Source organism: Pieris rapae, chromosome 1 (genome assembly GCF_905147795.1).
Source record: "Pieris rapae chromosome 1, ilPieRapa1.1, whole genome shotgun sequence".
Taxonomy (NCBI): domain Eukaryota; kingdom Metazoa; phylum Arthropoda; class Insecta; order Lepidoptera; family Pieridae; genus Pieris; species Pieris rapae.
Window position 1 is genome coordinate 4,644,084 of NC_059509.1, and position 24,297 is coordinate 4,668,380.

Sequence of the window (24,297 nt, forward strand, 5' to 3'; positions counted from 1 at the left end):
CTATATATAACAAAAATATGTGAAAAGCAAACAATATTTAGAAAATGATAAAATATTTAAATTTGTATTGTATTTTAGTAAATGTAACTGCAGAAACCAAATTCACTTCTACTTAAGGGATCATTACAGTAAATTTTTGTAACTTAAATATAAAGTATATGTATTGAAAAGAAATTAAAGTTTGTATTTTTAATATGTTTTTAATTATTATATAAAGTAGTTTGGGAATTGTGTAACAATAAGCATATTAAACTATTTTATGCTTATTCTTAGCTTCATACATAATTTCCAATGTTGTTACATTTAACTTGATAGTTCGTATATAGATTTTCGTATATAAGGATTGCATGTGAACCCTAAAGATCGAATGTGTGATGCTGCTGGGAGAACCATTTCAAACAGAGGTGCATAGATTCCATGACCAGAAGCTAGCATTCTAGGAGTTTCATTTGAATTATTTGGCTTTTGAGCAATTTCTACAATGTCTTCTCTTAAAAATAAAATCAACAAAGTAGATTTGGACTGACCAATAGAAGATAACAAATGTAGTGGTGTTAGTTCTGAAAATGAAAAAAATATATTATTTAAATCTAATTTAATCTTATTTAATATTTTTTGTCTTAATTGTCTTATTTGGTTAATTATAACTCTTGGTTGTAAGAAAATATCATTTTATTATTGTGAAGTATAAAGAATGTTATTTGAATTGTTTTTGTATTGGTAGAATTTAAATGTACTTAATACCTCCATTTGACAAAGCAGCTGGGTTTGCTCCTGCCGCAAGTAATCGAGCAGCAGCAGCATAATTATTCCATTTACATGCTGAATGTAATGGTGTCCAACCAAGCTCTGTTTTTGCATGAACATTGGCTCCAACACTAAGCAAGTATGATATTACATGAATATGGTTGCTATATGATGCTCTATGAAGAGGAGAGTATCCATCTGAATCCTTGGCATGGACTAGACCTGGGTGATTACTTAGAATATCCTTTATAGTCTCCAGTTCACCGTTTTCAGCAGCCCATAAAATATGATCTATTGGATTGTCTAAAAATTATAAAGAGTATTTTGCAGATCAGTAACAATTCTTCAAAATAACATAAGTGAATAAAAATGAAAGATAGAACATCTTGGGATAGTGGCAGCTATCACAATGTTTATAAATTAAATAGGGTCTGCTAATTCTGTCTGTTCCAGACGTTGACCACTAAGCGATAAAGGCTAGCTAGTTGCAAAATGTTTATTGGACATATTTATATATATACAGTTCATATATAAGTAATTCTATATTGGTTCATTTGTTTCCAGGAAAATGTATAAGTTATATTTCATATTAAAATTCCTGTAAAAATAAAACCATTTTGTCAGTTTAGCCTAAATCAGTTCTTGGTTTCATTATATTTAGGGATAGTTTTTAACATGTTTACCCTTTGGATTTTTCACAATGTCAACACCAACGTCAGCATCATCCCAGCCCGACACAAACATTTCTGAGGTTTCTGGATCTCTTTTATACTTTTCAATTTCTTCTGCTATTTCCTGATAGTCACGAGTTGTAAGTGCTTCTTCTTCAGAATCCGACGACATCTTTGCTACCCTTGTTCTATCCTTTTTAACATAGATAAATTTTGATAGGCCGTATAATTATACCTATCACATAATATAAATAAACACCCGGCTAATCGTAGGATCTAGACAAAGGCTACTTTGCGACTGGCGTAACCCGCTCGCCCACCTTGTCCACAATATGGACACTGGTCATGTGACCCAGCTTGAACTTATTTTAATCCCGCATTTTAAGATCGGGACAAAAATAATTTCTACTTTCTTTTCGTTTGAATGTGAGGAGTTTCTATAGATTTAATTGTTAAAAAAGACAAGGTTTGTATACAGGTGATTTTAGAGTTTAACAGATATTAATGAGGTGCATAATACTATTAACAAATTGTATTTTTGTGATAAATCGTTATACGACGTACATTTCATTTCATTCATTCACAGAAATTTGATTCTCATGAGTGGTTCTGAACCACTGGTTCACGCTTGTCTCGAAACTCTATTTATTATTTAATTTTCGAGTATTATATAATATTATAATAGACAATATTTAATATAACTATATGCTATGAACATCTGTGGATTACAATTATAAGCCAAAGCTATCTCTGTGTGTTACCAGTGCTGAATAAGTCGGCCATGATGGAATTGATATTATTTTCAACATGGCGCCTAGCCTAGTTAAGAATGTGTGTGTGTGAAAGTGCAGTGAAATTATGTTAATATCGATGGTTTTTAGTGATAAATTTAGTGCATAAGTGAAAAAAGTGTGCTTTAATGCAGCGGTTATCTTATAATGGCTTTGGATTTACGCTTGCATTCTCCAGCAGGCGCGGAACCCGTTGTTTATACATGGCCCCTCACATCAGGTCATGGCTCGGTAAGGAAAGCATTATTAAAGAATTTGATTTTTATTTGCGGTGGTGTTTAGTTATATTACTATAATGCCCTAATTATAATGTAATAATAATGATCGTAATATAAACAGAAGCATAAATTTTATTTTGTAAATTGCCAATTATCTCAGTGTTGTCATAAACCTTCCTTACTATGCTCTTGTTAAGTAGTGTTATTGCAGACAATAATATAAACATAAAGAACGATTTTGTTTAGCTTTCTTTAATTTTTTATTATGTATATAAACTTACTTCTGAATAATCATATCCTTATAAGCAAATAGATAATAACGGAATGTTGAACTGTTCAATGATCACATGGCTTCTATATTTCTTGAGTGTATTGACCTCGTGTTTTGTCAAGGTGTCGGCTTTTTTTAGCTATCTACACCCTACTATTACGTATGTTTAAATTCTCATAATGTATTTACGTTATCACTAATTTTAAAAATGAAAATATTATTAATTTTAGAAATGTTCTGTCCTGTGATTGTTGTAGTTTTGTATTGGTGCTGAATAAAAGCAGAAATAAATTGTGTAATTTATTATTTACCATTTCTCTATACTATTTATGAACATATTAAAGTTTTGTCATTCTCACACAAAAATAATTACTTTACTACTACTACAATAGTCAATACTTTTGAGTCCATATCTTTTTATCATCATAATTACTGTAATTGTTTTAGAATTTCTCTCTTTAGTTTGAGTTCTTTACTTCAGCCTGACTTTTTTTTCAGTTATTACTAATAAAACTAGTATGAACCAAAGACAATACCTGGTTATAGTGAAAGTTATACTCAATAAAAAAGTGGTTCACTTGTAAAGATTTACCCAACACTTTATAATATGACAATTTTTTTTTAAATAGTAGCTATAAATAACATATACATTTATTACTATACTGTAACTGTAATTCTTACTATTTTACTGTAACAGCACCTGCAGTAGTATTACACAGTAGCAAATAATTATTGAAACTTTAAAATAGCTTACATAATATCATTATATTATATAATGTGTAATTTTGTTTCTTAAATTACCAATTTTATATAAGTCTTATGTATTATTTCATATATGCTAATATTAGTCTAAAATACTCATATCTAATTAATAAAAATGTTAGACTTAGGATAATAATTTTAATTACTTAATTTTAAAAAGATACAACCTTTGTATTATATATGAATGTCCTTAAAATCATTTTTAAAATAGCTCTCCATAATTAATAAGATATTTTTCTTATAAAATGCTTAAATTGCAGAAAATATATATACAATATTTCTTACTTTGGATGATTATCTTATTGTCAGTGTTTTGACTAAACCTTTAAACACAATATGTTTCATCAGTAGCAATCCAACTAGGGATGATGAATAAATAAGCTACTGACTATAAAGTCATGGCAGCTGAACAATTGAACATTGATTAATAATTTGGAATTTTTACAGGACAAGCACGATGGGGCCCTGGAGATAGTAGAAACGATAAGGTGAGTAACATTATATATGTACTTGATAATTATTACTTTTTAAATCTTATTACATTTATTTAAAGCAATGCTAGAAAACTATAAACTTCTAGATAGAGATACCAAATTTTTTAGCAATTTTTTTAAAATATTCATAGTGCTTAACAAAATATTTGAACCCTATGTCAGGTTTAGTTTGTTGTTTCAAGGTTCCTAATTTGCATTGCTCACATTCATAAAAACATTTATTCCAAAGTACTACTCAAGTAAAAAACTTTGTTTTTTATCAATGTTGATGATTTGTAAACTACCACATGCTCTAATAATTGCCATATTACGTTGCGTGGATGTTTGGTTACGAAGGACGTCCGAGGTCGACTACCTTACAATTGTTTTGATCAGATTGATAAGTAGTTAAGTATTAACGACGTCAGCGTAGTTGCAGTTACTCCGTCTAAGATATACTATATTTTTATATGCTGTTGCAGTCCTACTTTCGTCTTACAATTAAACTTAATACAACTCGTTCTTTAAATTATTACTAAAATATGTATAGTCATCGTAACAATACATACTTACTATATTTTCAGATTTTGTATGATTTATCTTTAGTTTTTAGTTACCTACCTTTAAGTTACCAAGCTACCTTTTTTGAAAACTTGCTATATATAATTTTGTTTCGCAATTTATTTTTAAATTTGTTTAAGATCTTAAAGATATGAATTCAAGAAAAACGGAAAGGTATAAAACTAAGTCTCTTATGAATTATTAATCATTCTATATATTTGTACACGTGCTGATGCACCTGCTACGGGCCGCGGGGTTGACCTGTTCTCACCTGTAGCGTGTACCAATACATATGTATACTCAATACAATTGCAGCTGACGATATTATTTTAATTAAAAAAACATTAAAGAACCTGTATGACAGATTACAATATAAATCTATTTACAGAGATGCTATGGAAATACGGTGCAAAATTATCATTATCAACAAAAAATGTTTAAAATATACTAAGATTGCGAGATTCAGTTTTTACTTTACAGTTAAACTTTTTATGTAATATTTATTTGGAATTTATATTGCTATATAATTTGATTGACTTAGTTTGAAATGTCAAGGACGCCAACTTGAGCTATTGAAAAGGTACAATGACCTATAATAATTTAATTTATTCATTACATTTTATACGATCAATCAAACAAGTACATTTTCGGAACATTATCTAATATTTAAATAATATACTATAAAAAATAAAATTCCAACATGTCCTTGTGACATACAATCTTCTGAATGTAAAAATTAAAGGAAATCGAGTGTTTATGTATTGTGTCGTAAACTGTTTCCGCACTGTACCGTTCCGTAAACGGTAACAATGTACACGGGTATATTGGAAGTGATCATTTTTTATCCACGAACGATATCCTATGAATTATATTTTTATTATACTTTTAAGTTACGTGCGATTAAATCTAGAAAATAGGTACGTACCAGTATATCGAAGTACTCAGTGAAACATTTTATCTATAAAAAGAGAAAAGCTTAAAGCGGGTCACCCGTTGCTACCGAGAGGTCGGGTGGCATAGCCCTGGCGACCTCTCGACATTCACTCACTCGCATTCAATGGCCTTGAAACCTGTCTCTTTGAACTTTCTTTTCTTTTTTTTCTTACGTAATTTAAAAAACGTGTTCTTTATGAGATACATTTTAATTATGGATATGCAGAGAAATAAGGAATTTCTTACGAAAATTTATGTTTTGGGTAATATGTGAAATTGAATTTGTAAATTTAATAAGGAACATGTTTTCTGTCTTTATTTTGAAAGTATTTGAACTACATACTATACTACAACATTATAAATAATACAAAAACCTATTGTTATGTATAACTTCCGCAAGCCAGGTAATATGCATCTGTTGACAACAATTGTATATTTTATACACCCGCTCTCTGTTTTATGATAGAGCCTGCCTTGTCCGTTAACCGTTGTATTGTATTTGTCTTTTCGGTTGCTTTAATAAAAAAAATCGAAGGCGGTTTTTAAAGACTTTTTAAACTTAGGTACCCAAACTTACAAAGTAATAAATACACATGCCTATAGCAGTACAATTAAAGTAATATTTTTGTTAATGTTTCTTGTATAGGTGGGTATGCGACGACCTGCCGGAGATGAAGGGTGCCTTGGAGAAGAACATCCTAAGCGACTACGACACCCACTCATACGAGAGTATGCGGGCACTATGCGACCGCTTCAACCGCGCTATCGACTCCGTCGTCGCCTTGGTAATTATAAAATTATTTACACTCTACTCTTATTTTATTGTGATGTATTTATGCGCTTAAGTCCATTGTTATCTTGTCTCGTATCTCTTGTTAACACAACAACGTATATCTGAAAGAAAGTAATTACAAAATAGGACCATATGACACAGCTTACATAGATACTTTTCAAAGTGTCTTTTTGCCTTTGTTGTTATTAGCTTGTTGAATTTGATACGATGTATAAATTTGCTAAAATAAAATATATATCTCCACAATAAACACATTAATGTTCACAAATACTTCGCCCTATTTGACCGATCGATAATATGTTGAACTAGGTACAAGTTAGGCCGGTGCACTAAGGACATTTGACGACCCCTGTAGCATCACGACCCCTTCTAGAATGTCACATGGTCACAATGTAAACAATGTTATCGAATCATGACTTTGATTTCTAATGCATTTATAACTAGTGAAATATGTTATCATGGTCCTAATGGTATCTTTTAAATTAAATGAATATATCATAAGTCGCCCATGTGCTTAGGTATAAAAACGTGATTTACTTAAATTATTAGTACTCGTGTAGTTTTGATTAAATACTTTTTTTAAATGCCGCAACCGCCAAACCAAAACATTTACGTGTAGATAGGATTGACGTTTTGCTTTTGTACTAAAATAAATGAAAACTTTATGATTAATATTATTTAAACAGTTATTATCAGCAAAACATTGAGTTAATGAAACTCACGACTTCTATCTCAAAGTCAACTGCTTTAAAAATAAAGAACCGCGCTTATCGCTTTAAGTCTTATAATTTTTAGTAAAAATGATATTTTCTACCTAATTTGCTTATATAAATATATCGTAAATACGTATTCAGCGTTACGATGTTGGCATGATTTCCAAGTGAAACCCGTTCAATGTCATAGTCTATTTATATGAAATAAACTTCCTGAATACCTGTTGATTTTGTACTAACATTTCTAACATGTCTCAGAAATGAAATGGAAAACGCAAAGCAGCCGAAAATAATGTGAATTTTAGGCGATGATGTCCCTAACCGGCTTAAACAGTATAATATGCAAAATCAAAGAACGAATGTGGGGCAGTGAGGGCAAAATAGCGGGGAGAGGGCGAGATCTCAGAGGGCCATGAGGGCCAAAATGGCGTCAGACAACGAGGACGCAACATAACGATCGATGGTTTTAGCCATAGCAGACGGCGCACGAGAGAAATCTATTATTAAACCATGCATTCTATTCGTTACGACGAACATAGAACTTGGTAACAATATCCAAATATAAACAGAAACGTCTTCGATAGAATTAGTTAGGCGAGTGGCTACTTTCCTAATTACGCAACAACCCTTTTATAAGAATGTATCGTCAGGTTAATCTTTATCTAGTAATTAATTTCTATAAGCACTATTTAGAGATTATTTACTACTGTTACAGTGGTTGTTTAATGTACTAAAACATAGATTTACCGGATTGCGAAATGGATAACAAAGCCAAATTGGTTTGAAAAGTAAACAATACTATATTGTATCGAATAACTCCAAATTCGTTTTCGATTTCCTATGATGTCATTAAAACTGATGACTACCTCGCATACTTCACACGTTCGTTTGTTACCTTGAGTCCGCCGTGTAGGAAGCTTAGTACGTATAACACGTATCAATTCCAGTCAAGTACTGGTTATATTCATCATAGTGTAACAAAATTATTACCGTGCATCGTCTTACGGTGCTCACTTTAACTTGTGAAAGTCTTTGAATCACAGTCATCGACATTACCCGATCTTCAAGTTGATTGACCTCTGTAGCGGACATACGTCTCAACTCTCAACCAAAAGTTGATTGCCTTCGTACATTGTTTTAGAAGCAATCTTAAATTATCATAAATATTTATATATTTCCGGCAATCAAAACTATTTTTAAGTTTTTTTCCAATGGGACTTAAATTTTAACTTGGAAGTTTAATAAAAATACAGATAAAATAAAAATAAAGAAATTAGTTGAAGAGGTGTCGAAAAATATAATTACTACCAAATTAAGATGTATTTTCAAAAAGCTCTTATTTGTTAATAATAAAATAACTTCGCCGCATACTTGACGGTATCCCTTTAGTAGAGTTTATTTCGCAAACTACAAAAACACCGAGCTTGTTCAATGCTAAGCTATAATATTTTTAAATGTATATACAAGCTATTAATAATCAGATTCGTATTAATCACAAAGAATTGTTATTCAAATGCGTATCGATTAAAATTTTGGTGCGGGTCGCATAAGAGGGCAATGACCGTAATATTGAGCGAATGTCTCGTAGCGTGTAATATCTTTATTTTTTAGGTGCGCTAGCGCCTACGCTTGTATAGATAAAATTAAATTTTAATTTATTTTATAAAATAATTAATCCAAAACCTTATTGTTGTGATATAAAACGCTTAATTAAAAGGCTGCTCCCTCGAGTGTAGAACAAATATTAAATTATATTCGTTATACGTTCATTGGTACATAGGTTGAATAGTTCATATAGCTATGAATGACTTGCGTAATCAACGTAAACAAAGCAGGAGGCTAACACAAACCTCGAGGCCACAACGCCCACAAATACAGGTTTATATGTCGGGTCTTTTGTATGTAGAATCTATATACGTTAAGTAGTTACTAGTTGCATTATCCCCGATAATAATAAGCGAAGCTTTTGTTAAAAAAAACACGGCAATGCGTATGTATAATAAAAAGTAAGGTTCCTTATACGGTTGACGTAACAAGCTGTAAGAATATTTACCTGTGTCCAATGTATTTTTATGCTACTGAGGAAACCAGGTTCGTTTGTAGTTTTAACGAGTAGAATAATATAAGATCTCATGTATTACTCACACTCACGCTATTGATATCAACTTATAATAAGGCAGTTTAATTCAAGGTCAATAATACGTCCTATATTTAGGTCATATAAACTCATGAATGGCAAGATCTTATGAATGGATTTTGAATTGTGCCTGACAAAATACGGGTTGCATTAGTTTATATATTATGTTATTATATATACATTAAAATGCTTATCGGAAATAGTCGTGCTTTTAGGAATAACTACTAGCGTTAGGTAAATTAGTTTGACAATCAATTCAGATGAGAATTGTAACTAATTATATTATTGATACCAAGATAGATTTTGTTAAGAAATTAATAATGTCCTTTAATTTTTAAATTTAACCTGTAATTAATGTTTACAGGAGAAAGGTACTTCACTGCCTGCTCAGCGCCTAAACAAGTACCCGTCCAGAGCATTGTTGAAACATATTCTGCAACAAACTTATAACCAAGCCGTTGCTGACCCAGAAAAGTTAAACCAATATGAGCCATTTTCGCCTGAGGTGAGATTTATGCTTCCACTTTCACTTTTTAGAGCACACTACATACAACATCACTGGAATGGTAACAAAACTATAGATCATCCCATACATATGTAATTCTGTGAGAAAAATAAATTATACATACATTGTAAATTATAATTAACTAAAGGTGAATGAACTCTTCAATAAAAAAAGTAAAGTTTATTATATTTTCTATCTTTATATCTTTTGTCATTGTATCTGTGATTGTGTATAATTCTTTTTACGCAATTTAAAATGTTTACATAAACGATATTGGTTTCGTATGTTTCAGGTGTATGGCGAGACCTCTTTTGAGCTAGTATGTCAAATGATAGATCAAATAGATATCACTGCAGAAGATGTGTTCGTGGACTTGGGCTCGGGCGTCGGGCAAGTTGTATTGCAGATGGCGGCTGCGACACCTTGTCGCATCTGTTTTGGTGTCGAGAAAGCGGAAGTGCCTAGTAAATATGCAGAGGTAGGCTTACATAACTAAACAAATAGATGTATGTATGTATGAGTTGCATAGGAAATTTTCTAATTTGGTTTCTGTAAGAATTATTAATTTAATAAATCTATTAAATTATGAATCCTATTTGCAAATAAATATTATTTCCTTTTTTATATACAAATATGATACTTTAGGATATAAAGTAAGAAAAAACGCTTTCATTTCAGAATATGGATGCGAATTTTAGAATGTGGATGAAATGGTACGGAAAAAAGTATGGGGAATATAAGTTAATAAAAGGAGATTTTTTAATGGACGAACATAGAGAAAAAATAAATTCGGCGACCATTGTTTTTGTTAATAACTTTGCGTTTGGACCTCACGTGGACCACCAGTTGAAGGAGAGATTCGCGGACTTAAAAGACGGCGCCAAAATCGTGTCTTCGAAGAGCTTTTGTCCACTTAACTTTAGAATAACAGACAGAAACCTCAGCGATATCGGGACCATCATGCATGTTAGTGAAATGTCGCCGCTGAAAGGATCAGTATCGTGGACGGGGAAGCCAGTATCATACTATTTACATATAATAGATAGGACCAAATTAGAGAGATATTTTCAAAGACTGAAAAATCCGAAACTCAAGGTCAGCAAAAGGGTCTGTTTCCAATCGCATCTTTATTTATTGCTATATTAATGCATGCCCAGTTCGCACTAGAAAAGTCAGTTTGTGTGTTTGCTAAGTACGCGGACTATAGTCAAGAAGTGAAGTTTTTTTTATTATAATATAATAAAAGTAACTTGGGTATTTCAGTCTGTCGGGTGATGGGTGATTTAGTTTTATCTTATGACGTTAAGCATACAAAGTGATAAAGTGCAATTGCTTGTTCTGTTTATAGCAAACGATATAGTTGTTACAATATTTATTATGTGTAGGGTATACAAAATGGGTGTGAAGAGGGAGAAAGCAGTAAGAGGAATCTAAGTGCGCCTCCCACCAGACAATCGACGCCGGACTTGCTTAATGGAAATAGCAATCACAGTACGGGGTCCTTGCCTGAGAGGAGAAGGAAAGTTGCGCGGCCTAGACCAATTAGGTATGTACTCAGTAAACTATGAGTGTACCCATAAAAAATTGTTTACTTTAGAGGAAATTTAGAATAAAGGAAAACAAAATCAGTCAATAACTGTTGTTGAATATGCAGAAATGTAATAGCCCATATTGGTGGGTTCCAGGTCTTTATTTTAATTATGGAAAATCCGATAGACAAATATTTTAAGAGTATCTGCTGTCTATGTCTTAATTTTTGTATGCTTGAACCACTATAGAATAATTTTACTTATCGAAAATCCGATAGACAAATATTTCAAGAGTATCTGCTGTCTATGTCTTAATTTTTGTATTCTTGAACCACTATAGAATAATTTTACTTATCGAAAATCCGATAGACAAATATTTCAAGAGTATCTGCTGTCTATGTCTTAATTTTTGTATGCTTGAACCACTATAGAATAATTTTACTTATCGAAAATCCGATAGACAAATATTTCAAGAGTATCTGCTGTCTATGTCTTAATTTTTGTATGCTTGAACCAGTATAGGCTTGAACCAGTATAGAATAATTTTACTTATCGAAAATCCGATAGACAAATATTTCAAGAGTATCTGCTGTCTATGTCTTAATTTTTGTATGCTTGAACCAGTATAGAATAATTTTACTTATCGAAAATCCGATAGACAAATATTTCAAGAGTATCTGCTGTCTAAGTCTTAATTTTTGTATGCTTGAACCAGTATAGAATAATTTTACTTATCGTATAAGTAAATATTCTCCAGAGGTGAAAACGGACGGACGCGTGCACGTGCTGCAGTGGCAAAGCGTCGCCCGGCGAGACGCTCCAGTGATGAGAGTGATGAAGAGTCAAGCGGTACTGATGATGCTCCACCAGGGCCTGAACCCGCGCCCAGGGAATGGGGCGCTCCCTGGGCCTCCTCATCTGATTCTAGTCAGTACACTCAAACACAACGTACACGAACACACCCAATATACCTTAAAGTCAAAATCAGTACTTGTTACTCATATTGTATCTTAGGAATATAATATTAGGGATTTTGTTTATGTCTTGCACATATTTTAAGTAGGTTGGTGGATGCACCGACACCAACTTTATGTGTAATTATAAATAACAGTTATAGAAACTAAATAAATATTATTTTATAAATAAATTAGTTGAGAAAGTATTTAATGGCACAAGAAATCGTTTTCCATTAAAATAATTTTACACTTTATTATTGATTTGTAATTGAACAAATCTTCACTTAGGCCTTAGAAGTTTGTAGTTCAATCAAATAATATTACTATGAAACTTCAAATGTCGATAATAAGGTATGTTTTTTAAATAGAAATTGTGTCACAGGATACCCGTATAACACACCTCGATTTCAATCTGTTTAAGAGCCGTTGTGGAACTATTTTGAACAGTTTGGATTTGAAAATTAGATAGGAGAATTCGATGTCTTTCATCGTTGTATAGTTAAAGAGACTTAAATTCTGGTAACGAGATAACTACATCCATCCACTTGGCATCCTTTGTTTTACAGGTTTGTTGTAAAAGCCTTTAAACAGTAAGCTTTACCTGACGTAAAGTATTTTGCTTTCATTAAATTAGCTCTAACCAGCCTTTTCATTGCATGATTCATGAAGACTCTCTTTCCTTTCCTATTAGTCATACTTGGGTTTTATATTCGAAATATCAATAGATACCATTCTTAGTTTATTTAAAGAAAAACACTTTTTTAACGGATTGAAGTTATGTTTTATTGTAAACTTATAATTATTAAATATTCAATAGCGATTTTTAGAATTTAGAATTTCAATAGAGAGGACGGCCTAAAATTATCAAACACCTGAGATCCAATAATATCCAAATTAAAATCTCAACACAAACAATCCGCGAAAATGGAGGACACCGTGAGCAATTTCAGCAGAAACAGCTCCTTCACATTTTCTACAGCTGTGATGCTTTTTTGACATTTAACACCTTTTGTCTTCAGTCACCGTGACCACGCAAGCACGCAAAACCTCGGTAAAATTTAAAATTATGTTTAAATAATTATAAGTTTACAATAATACATAACTTCAATCCGTTAAAAAAAGTGTTTTTATTTAAATGTGTAAAAGTTTTGTTAAAATGACAATACTTAGGCAGTACATTTGACAACAGTAATAAAAATCTGATATGTCAAAACGATATTGTTAGAACATGTCAAATAGACGATTTTCTATACAAGTATCGAGAATCTTCGAGAAGTATGGAGAATCTTCGATAGGTGTTCTACGTCAGCGCAAATATACGAGTACATGCTTATGCTTCTGTTTAGTTTCAAATACGCCGTAGCACTTTTCAAGCTCTCCATACACAATGTTTGTTGTGATTCAATAGAAACTTCTTCGATTTGTAGCTACTGAAACTGGTATTTTGAATACTCAACCCGGCTGATAATAAATAAATCTTCACGTTCCGCTTACGTAGCTTGTCACGCATTTATATTAAATTAAGTTTTATGATTAATAATAATATTTAGAAAACTGTATCGTCCAATATATTATTTTTTTATCATTCATTTATATTGAATAAAATATCGTACAATGGCTTTTAGATATAGATTATTTGTGTTCATTGTTGGCGTACATTAAGTACTTTTGCATGTTTAGAGTTATAATGTACCTATATTGAAGTTTCTTTGATTCCTACAATTTGAATCAAAGGCAATGAAGTCTATTAAAATGTGTCTACAGAACTAGCAATACATACTTGAAATTTGACCAATTTACACAATTTATTTGTTGTAGTATGATTCGTTTGTACAGATCTTTCGCCCCATTCCTCATTGGACATTTTCATAAGCAAACCGAAATTTAAATAAATTTAAGTACATTTTTAAAATCTAGGAATTGGGCGATTATTTAAGTTATAGGGAATAGACTGTCTTTACAGTAAATGTAATGTGAAAATGGTATAAAATGAAAAATCATAAAATAATATGTAGCTTTTGTGAAACCGTATCTGAGGTGTAGTGAGCTTTTACTTAAAGCTCTTTGCACTTAAATACGCCGTGCTATTCGTTCGCAGTCTATTCCCTGCATCTCCAATATTGGGCTTTTGTAATCGCTATTGGTATATAGATCGTCGCGGGCGCAGCACAAAGCGGAGTGCCAGTGCCGGCGGCGCTAGGAGACGCGCGGCCAGAGCCAAGCGACGCAGGGGTGCGAGGCCTAATATAGCAGGACTGGATTTGTTGCATTCCACCACGCTTGCTTCCACCATACATAATGGCGCGGTCAGTGAATTTGAAAAAAAAAAGTTTCTTGTTTGCATGTTTATTTGTTTAAGATCGCTAGTCAATTATCCCATGCCACTTCTAGCACCGTAAGCGTAAGGGAAAGGTCCTTGGTATATAAGGCGTTACTAATTACTTACGGCATAATTAAGACAAGAATCTATATTTTTATACCAACCTTAACGTAACCTAATACTTTTTGCCTGTTCAACAAATACATGTTTAAAGAATACTTAACAAACTATGATTTAATCGAACAGGTGACGACAGCGCCACCTGGCTGCGTAGAGCAACGTTTATCAGCATTGGGAGTATCCTTACAATCGCCTGAACGATTACATTCAGAACTAGAGATACCACGTTCACCGCACACACCATACAGTTTACAACTGTTGCTGGATATGTTCAGAGACCAGTATTTGGGCTTTATCGCGCAAATGAACACACCGCAATACGCCCACGATATCAGACAGCAGATTGATAAGGAGAAGGTATGTGAGATTTATATTTTGTATAATTTACCTCTTTTTGAAAACATATGTTAGATGGTTTATAATATGATGTTAAGGCTGTTTTAGTATTTTCTTCTATTCTTAATATATATTTTTTATATGAAAAGTAAATTAAGAAGACTTCTTTAATTATAACTTCTATTTATATTTATATATGTTGTATTTGTAATGTGTCTATTATGTTAAATTAGTTTTAGGTTTGACTTAATTTGCTATCGGTTACCCTATATACAATGTATTTTTTTTATTTAGCTTTTTTAGAAGCTGAATAGTTTTCGGATTTTTTAGTTATTGTTTGATAAAAAGTCGAATCAAAACATCTGTTAATTTTTTTAAAATTTCAGAAATATTTAAACTAACTTAAAACTTTTATTATATTACAGGAAAGAAACCAAAAATTAAAATCAAGAGCCTCTCAGTTAGATAAACAAATAAGTGTGCTAATAAGTGATAGTGTGGCGCTACTAAAGGCTAGGATGAGTGAGCTTGGTATTCATGCTAATAACACAGTGGACTTGTTGGCGAAGGCAAAGGAAATCGTCGGGAGACATAAGGAGCTTCAGAGTAAAGCAAGTAAATTACAAGCACAGGTCAGTACATTTGGGACAATCTGTATTAAGTAAAATTATAATTTGTTACGCTGAAGACGAGGGTTTCTTGGAGTAAAACAACTCTATACGTCCAGTTGTTATATAATTTTGATGGCAGAAAAAATCAAAAATGAAAAGAAAAACAGAAAATGGTTTCAGTTTCTTATTATTTTATTTCATAGCTTATAGAGTTATATCTTCAAAATTGATCACTCGCACGCTCGCAGATCAATATTACTTTGAAAAACACAGACCACATTAATGTTTTACTTTAATAACTAGTAACTTAAAAACAATTGTACTATTATCAGGTATTTTACAGTTAAAAACGTATAACAATACTTTCAGGTATCAAATATAGAAGTGGAACAGGCAATGCTCGTGAAACAAAGGACGTTTGAAATAACGGAAAAATATCGGCAGCTGGGTCACATCCCGCCTGATGTAGAAATAACTCAAAGCATAGCACACGACTGCATATTAAAGGAGATATCGGCGACTCTAGCCCATAGGAAGAGACTTCACGCACAAGTCGGACATCTTCAGAACGAAATAATTCAGATGGAGAAAGCAAGTGAGCAACAGAAAGCAACACCCACCGTTCCTGTTGCTACCGTCAAGCCTCATACCGTCAATTCTAAACCTAGGAAGTCTAGGGACCACAGATCGAGGTCACAAGACTGGCCCGATGTGCCCGATGTAGGCAAGATTGAGGAACAAAATCCAGAAATTCTAGCTCAGAAAATACTAGAGACAGGTCGACAGATTGAAGCCGGCAAGATCACAAAACCTAACGTTATAGTTAATGGGTACATGAAGGATCCAGATAGGCATGCAGATCATAGGTAAGTCGTTTTTCTTCAAAGTTTTAAAGTTAATTTATTTGTAAGTACACTAAGTCTAAATTTCATAAACTTTCAACACTGATAAAATCTGGTGGTTAAATGTAATCGTGATATGATAAGAGTTAACACGTTTGCCATATTTTTCACGTTTATAATATAAAAAATTATATCACACACACAAAAATATACACAACGATTTTTCCAATAAGACGTTAATGGACGATGTCGTTTTAAATCTAATACGTAATAGCTCGACCGATTGTCGTAAAATTTTGTGTGCATATCGTTTAGGTCTGTAAATCGGACATGTATCTTTTATCCCCCTTAATGTTAATATTGGTTTAGAAAAAAAATGATTTTATTTTTCTATGATACTGCATACCAAAATACATACAACTCTTAATTTTTACTCCTCCACGATCAACCCATATTATTTTTTTGTTCATTAAAAACTTATGACTTGAACACTGAGGTTTATATAGAGAAAAATTCACAGACAAACCTAAAAAGTTTTCATTCCGGAAAACCGAACAGTCTCTGGGGTAGCAAAATGTTCCATGTTGGTATGTACTAAAAAGGTAGGCAAAGTAAAATCACATTAAGGAGAAATGAATTCACGGAGGCAGCTAGTAAACTATAATTCTACTCTACGTGTGTATATCACTGAACTCCTCTTAAACGGCTGGACCTATTTTAATATTTTTTTTGTATTTGTTTGGGTAGCGTCCTGGATGGTTTAGATTCACAAATCAGCCAGGCAGATGGCGCTTGAGTTGGTACTTCAATACTTTATTAAATAGCCTAATCGCTTGAAATACCATACATGACAACGTCTGTCGGGTCCGCTAGTCATATATATGTTTTTTTCTAAACAGACAAAAGTCGGCAGTCCAAATCCATCGCGCGCACGTCCCGGCACGTCCGGGCGTGCCATTAGCACGTTCGCCTGTCAAGTCTCAAAAGCCGTTGAACGTGGTCGGAAAAGTTCAAGAATCGCCGAAGGTCATCAACTTCGAAGACCGTCTGAAGAGCATCATCACCTCTGTGCTTAATGAAGACCAGGAACAGCGGAAAGCTTCAAGGCTAGAGGTAGTAGTTTCTCTCGGCCTAACTTGTTTTATAGTACTTTCTTTGGCATCTATCCCCACAAAAATTGAATTCTTGAATCTCGTCTATCAAGAAAAAGAAAGATAAATGATTTATATAATTGCGTTTGATACTGGTAGAACCAAGAGAAAATATATCTAATATATAAAATTCTCGTGTCGCGGTGTTTGTAGTTAAACTCCTCCGAAACGGCTTGACCGATTCTTATGAAATTTTGTATGCATATTGGGTATGTCCGAGAATCGGACAACATCTATTTTTCATCTTTTTTTATTATTTTTAGATATTTTTTTATGATACAGAATTAAAAACTACATACAACCTCTAACTTTCACCCTTCTACGATCAACCCCTATTTTTTATTATAAATGGCATGGCAAAACGACGTTTGCCAGGTCTTTGGTGATCAGGTGAACAAAATTGTTCAGTGTGCCTCGTACGAAGTCGAATTAAATAAAACATTTACAATCCTATGTCAAAATAATAGCTGTTCTCGTGACTATGTAGTGTAAATTAACAGCTGTCCCTACCAACTTTAAGGAAATATAAATTTATTACTTCCACAGCCAAGGCAACCCACCCCAAATCACACGTTCAACAATGGCTACGTGAGACCAAACGCACCTCATCAGGGCTATGTACGGCCGCAAACTGGAAACGCCGTCCAAGCTTACGCCCGCCCCATTCGGGATTTACGTGATCCTCGGGACTTACGTGACCCACGGGAAATACGTGACCCAAGAGACATGCGTGACCCTAGGGAATTGCGTGACCCACGGGATCTACGTGACCCAAGAGACTTGCGTGACCCACGTGATATGAGGGATGTAAGGAGAGAGCGATACGGGTATGAACGCCGTGAACCGAGGCCGTCGCATGCGCATCACGAGCCCAGACCGCCTGATATTAGGAATCATCACCCTGGACAGCCAGATTATACACAGGTAATAAATTAAAACAATTGTGGGTTCAGCGTGCTTCTCATCTTTTATGTGCATTGTGCGCATTTAATAGTCGCTCGAAAGCTGAAGGAAAGCTTGCTTTAAACCCAAAAAATCGTACACTCGGTGATTATTTCGACTAACAGAGGATCAAGATTTCAAGTAATAGAGGTTTTGGTGTTTGAAGGGAAGGGAACAAAACATTTTTGTTTTTTTGTTCGAGATTTGGAGGTTTTTGACTTATCGAGGTTCGACTTAACGAGGTTCTACTGTACTTGCATATTAGAAACAGACACAGATGCCCAATAGGATCAGACCGAAAAAGGTGGCGCCACTGATATATATTTTATTTAAAAAATCTGAAATATAATGAGAATATTAGTAAAAAACAGTTTCTAAACGATTGAAGTCAGCTTTCATATTGTTTATCTGTAATAAGAGTCAAAGATCTGTAAATAAAATATAAATTAACGGCTCTATTAATTGAACAGTGCATAACATTTTACAGGTGTCCCCAGCAAAACTAGCCCTCCGTCGTCACTTATCACAAGAGCGCGTGTCAGGTGGTGCTCGTACTATCGGGGACCTGGTGAATGGAGAGATTGAGCGAACGCTGGAAATATCCAACCAGAGCATCATCAACGCTGCTGTGCATATGAGTGCCCGGTATCATGAGCCACCTCAAACGCAGACGCATCAGCCGTTAGAAGGTAGTTTTTATTACAGATATTCGATCATGGCTCGTTTAGTGATGTTATTTTTAAAACTACTGAATTACAGTAGTACTGAATGAATTTTACTTATTGAATACTATTGAAATATACATGAAAAATATGCATTCAATCTTTTTAAAAGATGTTTAAAAAGCGTCTATTATGCTGCTTACATAAACTTCTTCGATTTTATTATTGAATTGAGAGATAACTAACATATTAGTTTTTAGTCACATAACTTTAACACGGATTGAAGCTATGTATTATTATCTAAAATAAATATAAGTTTATAATAATACATAGCTTCATTACGTTAAAAAAGTGTTTTCTTTAACGAACGTAGTATGCAAGTTACTGGCTGAAAAGAAATGAATAGTCGCGCAGCCCGTAAAAAAATGTAAAGTATCAAAAGTCACGAAAAGCATTTCTTTATTTTGTTGAAATATGGTTTTATGGATTAATAAGCATTTAGATATTTAGAAGAATCGTAATGATCCGATCCTTGGGATTCGCAGAAAATCGTTCCACTTCAAACAATTAGTATGACTCAAAACTTGGCGATTAAAAAGAGTTGCGGAGAGTTTCTTGCTCGCGCTTCGCCTAATTTGCGAACTGCTGATAAATGTAAATTAACAATCAATTCAATATCTTTTCTTTTGACGTTCTTAAGTGTACTTGGTTACCCATATGAATTAAGTTATTTTGAGTTTTACGATAATGTAAAAAATTTAATAAATTAAGGTAATTTATTTCTTGAGTTGTAATTTTTCCTAAAAAGTGATAAATAAGGACTGTCCAGTGTCAACCTCGGGAGTGAACCATCGAGTAGGAATTATAAGAATGCCACTTTGCTCCCTTAGCTAACGAACGACTTGTAACTATATATATATATATGTATCTCCAGGACTCGCAGCATGTTTACAAGCGCGTGTCCTAGCGTCCGAGTACTGGCGGGGACGCCAAGGCCCAAACCCCGCGGCTCCAGGCGAGGCTGAAGACGCATCTCGGCGAAGGACTCCTACGCTTGACCCCCACTCAAATACATCCACGCCGTTGGTGGATGAGATGCCCGATCGGCCTCCAGGTGATAATAGCAATTATGCTGACTTTTTCTATAGTAATTTCCATACGATAAAAGAATACTAAAGTATCGTTAAAAATATACAATACTAGCGAATTGTCCCGGCTTCGCTTATCTTTCTAATAATTTTGGAAATAAATATATAATCAATTCATATATTCTGAATATGTCTTTATAATATTGGGAATCCATGACATTTAGGCCATGTGTACATAGACCAATTGGTTTTAGAAGGCGAGGGCGGTGAGGAAGTCGAGGAGAGCAAATGGCAGGATCGTATCGCGTTCAGGTTTGACCAGATCATATCGTTCGCGTCCACCGCCATGGAGGACAAACACCGGAGGTCGGACGAGGCGTGTAACACGTCGCCGGACTCGGGGATTGGCCACGGCGAGGCCGCGAGGCCCACGGCGAACGAGTTGCCCGCGCAAGCCGTCCAGCCGACGGCCCCCGCCCCCACGCCGAGCACCGATCCGGTGATCACTGAGGTATTTTCGAATAGTTAAGCTACTTACGAATTGTATTTTAAATATAGAAACAGGTATTGAGCAAATATCTTTCTTAGCACAAGCCGTCGCTATTTACCTATACTTGTACATGTGATTGTCTTATGTAAAAATGTATATTAGTCTTGTCAATTTAACAGACGAGTTATCATACAGAAAATCTACCAATTCGATAAGTTTTAGCAATATTGTGAAGAACTAATTCGTTCGTTGTCATTGTCAAAACTTCGACTACTTTCTATATGTTCGTAAAGTTTTCCTTATAAAATGTCGTTTTTTAAAATAAAAAACTAATACAGTAAACTCCCTTATAACACGGTACTCTTATAACGCATAATCAAATACTACGAGATCGGTCCGTCGTATAGCAGATACTTCTCCGTATAACGCGCATTTTCCCCATATAACGCGAGAATTCCACATGTTATATTTCTGTACTGTGACATTTATAATTAGTTTTTTCTTAATATTCGATATTAATCCCCTTTAAAGAAAAAAATTAAACGTGAATCATTTGTATGTAACGCATTATGCCATAGACTCTACCGTGTTATAGAAGAATTTACTGTAGTCCAAAAAACAAATGTATAATTTGGATATATTTTCATTGATATTTTAATCATAGTTATAAATGCAATTGTGAATCTTTGTGTACTGCGTTAAACAATGTTTCATTAAATGTAAATAATTTTATGTTAAACTTGCGATAGGTAAACGCCGAGAGCGCTCCCGGAGAAAGCAACGCAGCGAACGACGCGCGTTCCCCTTCGCCGCCCACGCACCACTTCAAGAAACGGTTCTTCCGTCGGTCGCGGTGGGGCGCTTGGGGGGCGGCGGAGGGGGCTCCGGCCACGCCCCCTCCGGCGCTCGACTGGGAGAGGCCGCCCATGTGACGCTCGAGCATCTAGCGCCCGAGACTTCGACCGCGCATCGCCTCATAGCCCCCTCTAAGGTGACGGAGTAGCCCCGTAACCCCTTAGAGCTCGGGCGATCCGGATCAGATCGGATTACCCCTTGGACAATCAGCGCCAACGTTCAATTAGGTTTTCTTGGATATGCCTGAGAACGCCGCTTGTACCGCGTCGTTTCTAACACATTGATTTACCAAAAATAATATTTTTTCATATTGCGTTGACGCAAATTGAATTGCGGTATATGCTATACGCAATAGTGTGAACTCGCGTCAAACAGATCGATATTAGAACACTGCCGCTCGGAAAGTCGCGTTTGCGATATGTTGACTAACGATTTTATTTGTTATTATTTTCGAATATATATTGTAATTATGTATATTATTGAGTTTATTTTACGTTTAAGAAATGTAATTATTTAGTGTTAGTTTGTATCGTCGTATTCCGGAACGTAGCGAACGATCGCGCGGCGAAATGTATTTCATGTGTTCATTTAGCTCTTAGAATTCGAAATACACAATTCGGTGACTGTCGGTTGGTTTTTACTCCGGTTTTGATGGATGTTTGTTGTTTTTCTTTTCGTTTTTGATGTTACGCTGAGTTCTGAATAATGTGAATCATTTCTTTGAGGGTGTCTTAAATTAGATAATTGTATCGTTAACGTTGTAAATACTATTGGTAGTATACTATAGGACGAATAAGCGGTTAGATTAATTCGGTTAAATATATTGTTCGCTTAAATCAAGCTCCATACTGCCGTTTACAGCCGCTGCCTTATGGTACATAAAATCGTGATATTTTTAAATAACAGGAACAAAGTCTAATTAGACACGAAGCGAAAATGAATGTTTAATCTTTGGTTGGGATTTTTTTATAATTAAACGTATCCATTTACATATATTCCATCTTGTTAATAATTTATTATTTTTTGACTAAGAACGCTTTTAAATTTTTTAAAAGTGATGTTTTATAAATAATTGATAAATTACAAGATTGAATAGATGTAAGGGTACTATATTCATACTTTTAATTAGTCAAAATTGCAGGCGCAATGTCTTAATCGTGCCAAACTGTCTCTCGAGTGTTATCAGGTTGGATAAATTCTCGTTGTGAATGAGTTACAGGCATGTATGTCACTGTTATTTAGTATTATAGCAGTGATTTTCACTGTTATTGGCACGGTATTGCAATAGCCTTATTAATAGTTCCTCCAATCCGAATGCTAGGGACACTGCACACGTTCAATTGTATATAGAGATGCATTTCTTTTATCGTGAAATGCATTTTAGTCAAGTAGTTGTCGCTAGGAACAGGGTCGACATCGTTCGAAATAACGTTTTCAACTTTTTATATTACATGCATGATGTACCGAGTGTAAATTGTTACTATCGCTCAGAAAAGTATCCGCCTTTTAGGTGTAAGGCTTACCTTTATTAAGGTCATGGATTTCTTAGACATTTTATGTAATAATTCGAAAATCATGTAGTTATATTATCTGTTACATTTAAAGGTTTCTATTCTTTCAAAGTGGTTCTTTATGAGACATGGAAATTTGCACTGAATGTCATTTACGATGGCCTTTAAACAAAATTTATGTAATGTATTAATAATTTTATCTATAAAATTAATACTTTTGTTGTAAATTGTTGCAAGCTCATTGGTTTAACGGGATTTTTCAACATAATACAAGGATCGTATTGTGTTTTAAGGTTTCTTTTATATTTGTTTCTTGTATTTATTTTTATGAATTCGGAGATATAAAATATTTTAAATACACATTGTAATTATTATCCTTTGTCCATTGCAACAGTTATTTTAGGAAAGATTTATGAAGACAAATTCAGGCTTATTGAAATCAAAATAGATATAGATACTTTATAAAAATGATACAATAGAAAACTTGTAGAAGTTGATAATTTTTAAAGTGGACCATTGTGTGGAATGGGTATACACCGTTGTCTTATATACATTGAATTTAAATCGTCGTTCGCTAGTTTAGTAATTGCAGTAAAAATAGTGATCATTTTAGCAAGTGATATTTAAATTATATATTTATCATTCTCATAATGCACTTCACTATCATAAAGATAAGGGTTTTCTCATAAATTGATTGTGAAAGTGTAAAACGCTCTTGAATAAAAAGGTGGAGATTAATGTGTAAAGAAAGAGTTATTTATAGTATAATGCTTGTTATACACTAATGGCATTATATAAAACTAAGATAATGTCGTTGGTGTATCATAAACATTGGAGTGCACTGGCTTGATTGTGCCTGAAACTCAACAATGCCGCTCCAAACCTCAAAATTACTTATGTATTCGTGTTAGATACTTGTAATGTAAGTAAAATCGGTTCGAACGTACCATTAGTGTGGTAGCGTTATATTGGCGTTCAATATAGCTTGGCCCACGACTCGAAGAGTGATTGCATTATTCAGTTTTGACTAACTTTTATTTTAATTGGGGAAAATGAGCTAATCAGTGTGACGTTAGTGTCTAAAATAGTACAAATGAGAAGACTTATTGTCGTAAGACTCGGACTATTCATCAATTGCAAAAGCTAGGTTTGAGATGTATCCCTGTGTACTAGTTTTATTTTGTACTAAAAGTTAAAATAAATAAGTAATTAAAAGTGTTTTATTTTATTTTTAAAACCATGACTTGCGCATTCTATTTATAAAATCTTGAAGCTGTACAACATGCTTGATAAAAACTTTGATATATAA

At 33.7% G+C, this 24,297-nt stretch overlaps 2 protein-coding genes across 4 annotated transcripts; one reads left to right on the forward strand and one right to left on the reverse strand.

Annotated features, from left to right (window-relative positions):
• Positions 1 to 174: 174 nt before the first annotated feature.
• LOC110994891 (ankyrin repeat domain-containing protein 49) lies at positions 175 to 1,821 on the reverse strand. Its single transcript, XM_022261805.2, has 3 exons — positions 1,431 to 1,821; positions 745 to 1,050; positions 175 to 560 (listed from the first exon to the last, which is right to left on the reverse strand). Exons 1-3 carry the CDS (start codon positions 1,588 to 1,590, stop codon positions 304 to 306), a joined length of 723 nt encoding a protein of 240 aa, XP_022117497.2. The 5' UTR covers positions 1,591 to 1,821; the 3' UTR covers positions 175 to 303.
• Positions 1,822 to 2,185: 364 nt separating this feature from the next.
• Positions 2,186 to 24,203, forward strand: LOC110994938 (histone-lysine N-methyltransferase, H3 lysine-79 specific). Of its 3 annotated transcripts, none has more exons than XM_045629002.1 (18): positions 2,186 to 2,440; positions 3,908 to 3,948; positions 6,074 to 6,212; positions 9,435 to 9,575; positions 9,868 to 10,053; positions 10,254 to 10,670; positions 10,961 to 11,121; positions 11,862 to 12,031; positions 14,212 to 14,366; positions 14,627 to 14,857; positions 15,262 to 15,468; positions 15,817 to 16,313; positions 17,189 to 17,402; positions 17,987 to 18,364; positions 18,870 to 19,071; positions 19,979 to 20,158; positions 20,387 to 20,643; positions 21,372 to 24,203. In XM_045629002.1, exons 1-18 carry the CDS (start codon positions 2,357 to 2,359, stop codon positions 21,552 to 21,554), a joined length of 3,843 nt encoding a protein of 1,280 aa, XP_045484958.1. In that variant the 5' UTR covers positions 2,186 to 2,356; the 3' UTR covers positions 21,555 to 24,203. The 3 variants fall into 3 exon arrangements, with proteins under 3 accessions (XP_045484958.1, XP_022117567.2, XP_045484956.1); XM_022261875.2 differs by having other exon boundaries at positions 2,187 to 2,440; positions 10,254 to 10,682; XM_045629000.1 differs by having other exon boundaries at positions 2,187 to 2,440; positions 10,254 to 10,682; positions 20,390 to 20,643.
• Positions 24,204 to 24,297: the final 94 nt, after the last annotated feature.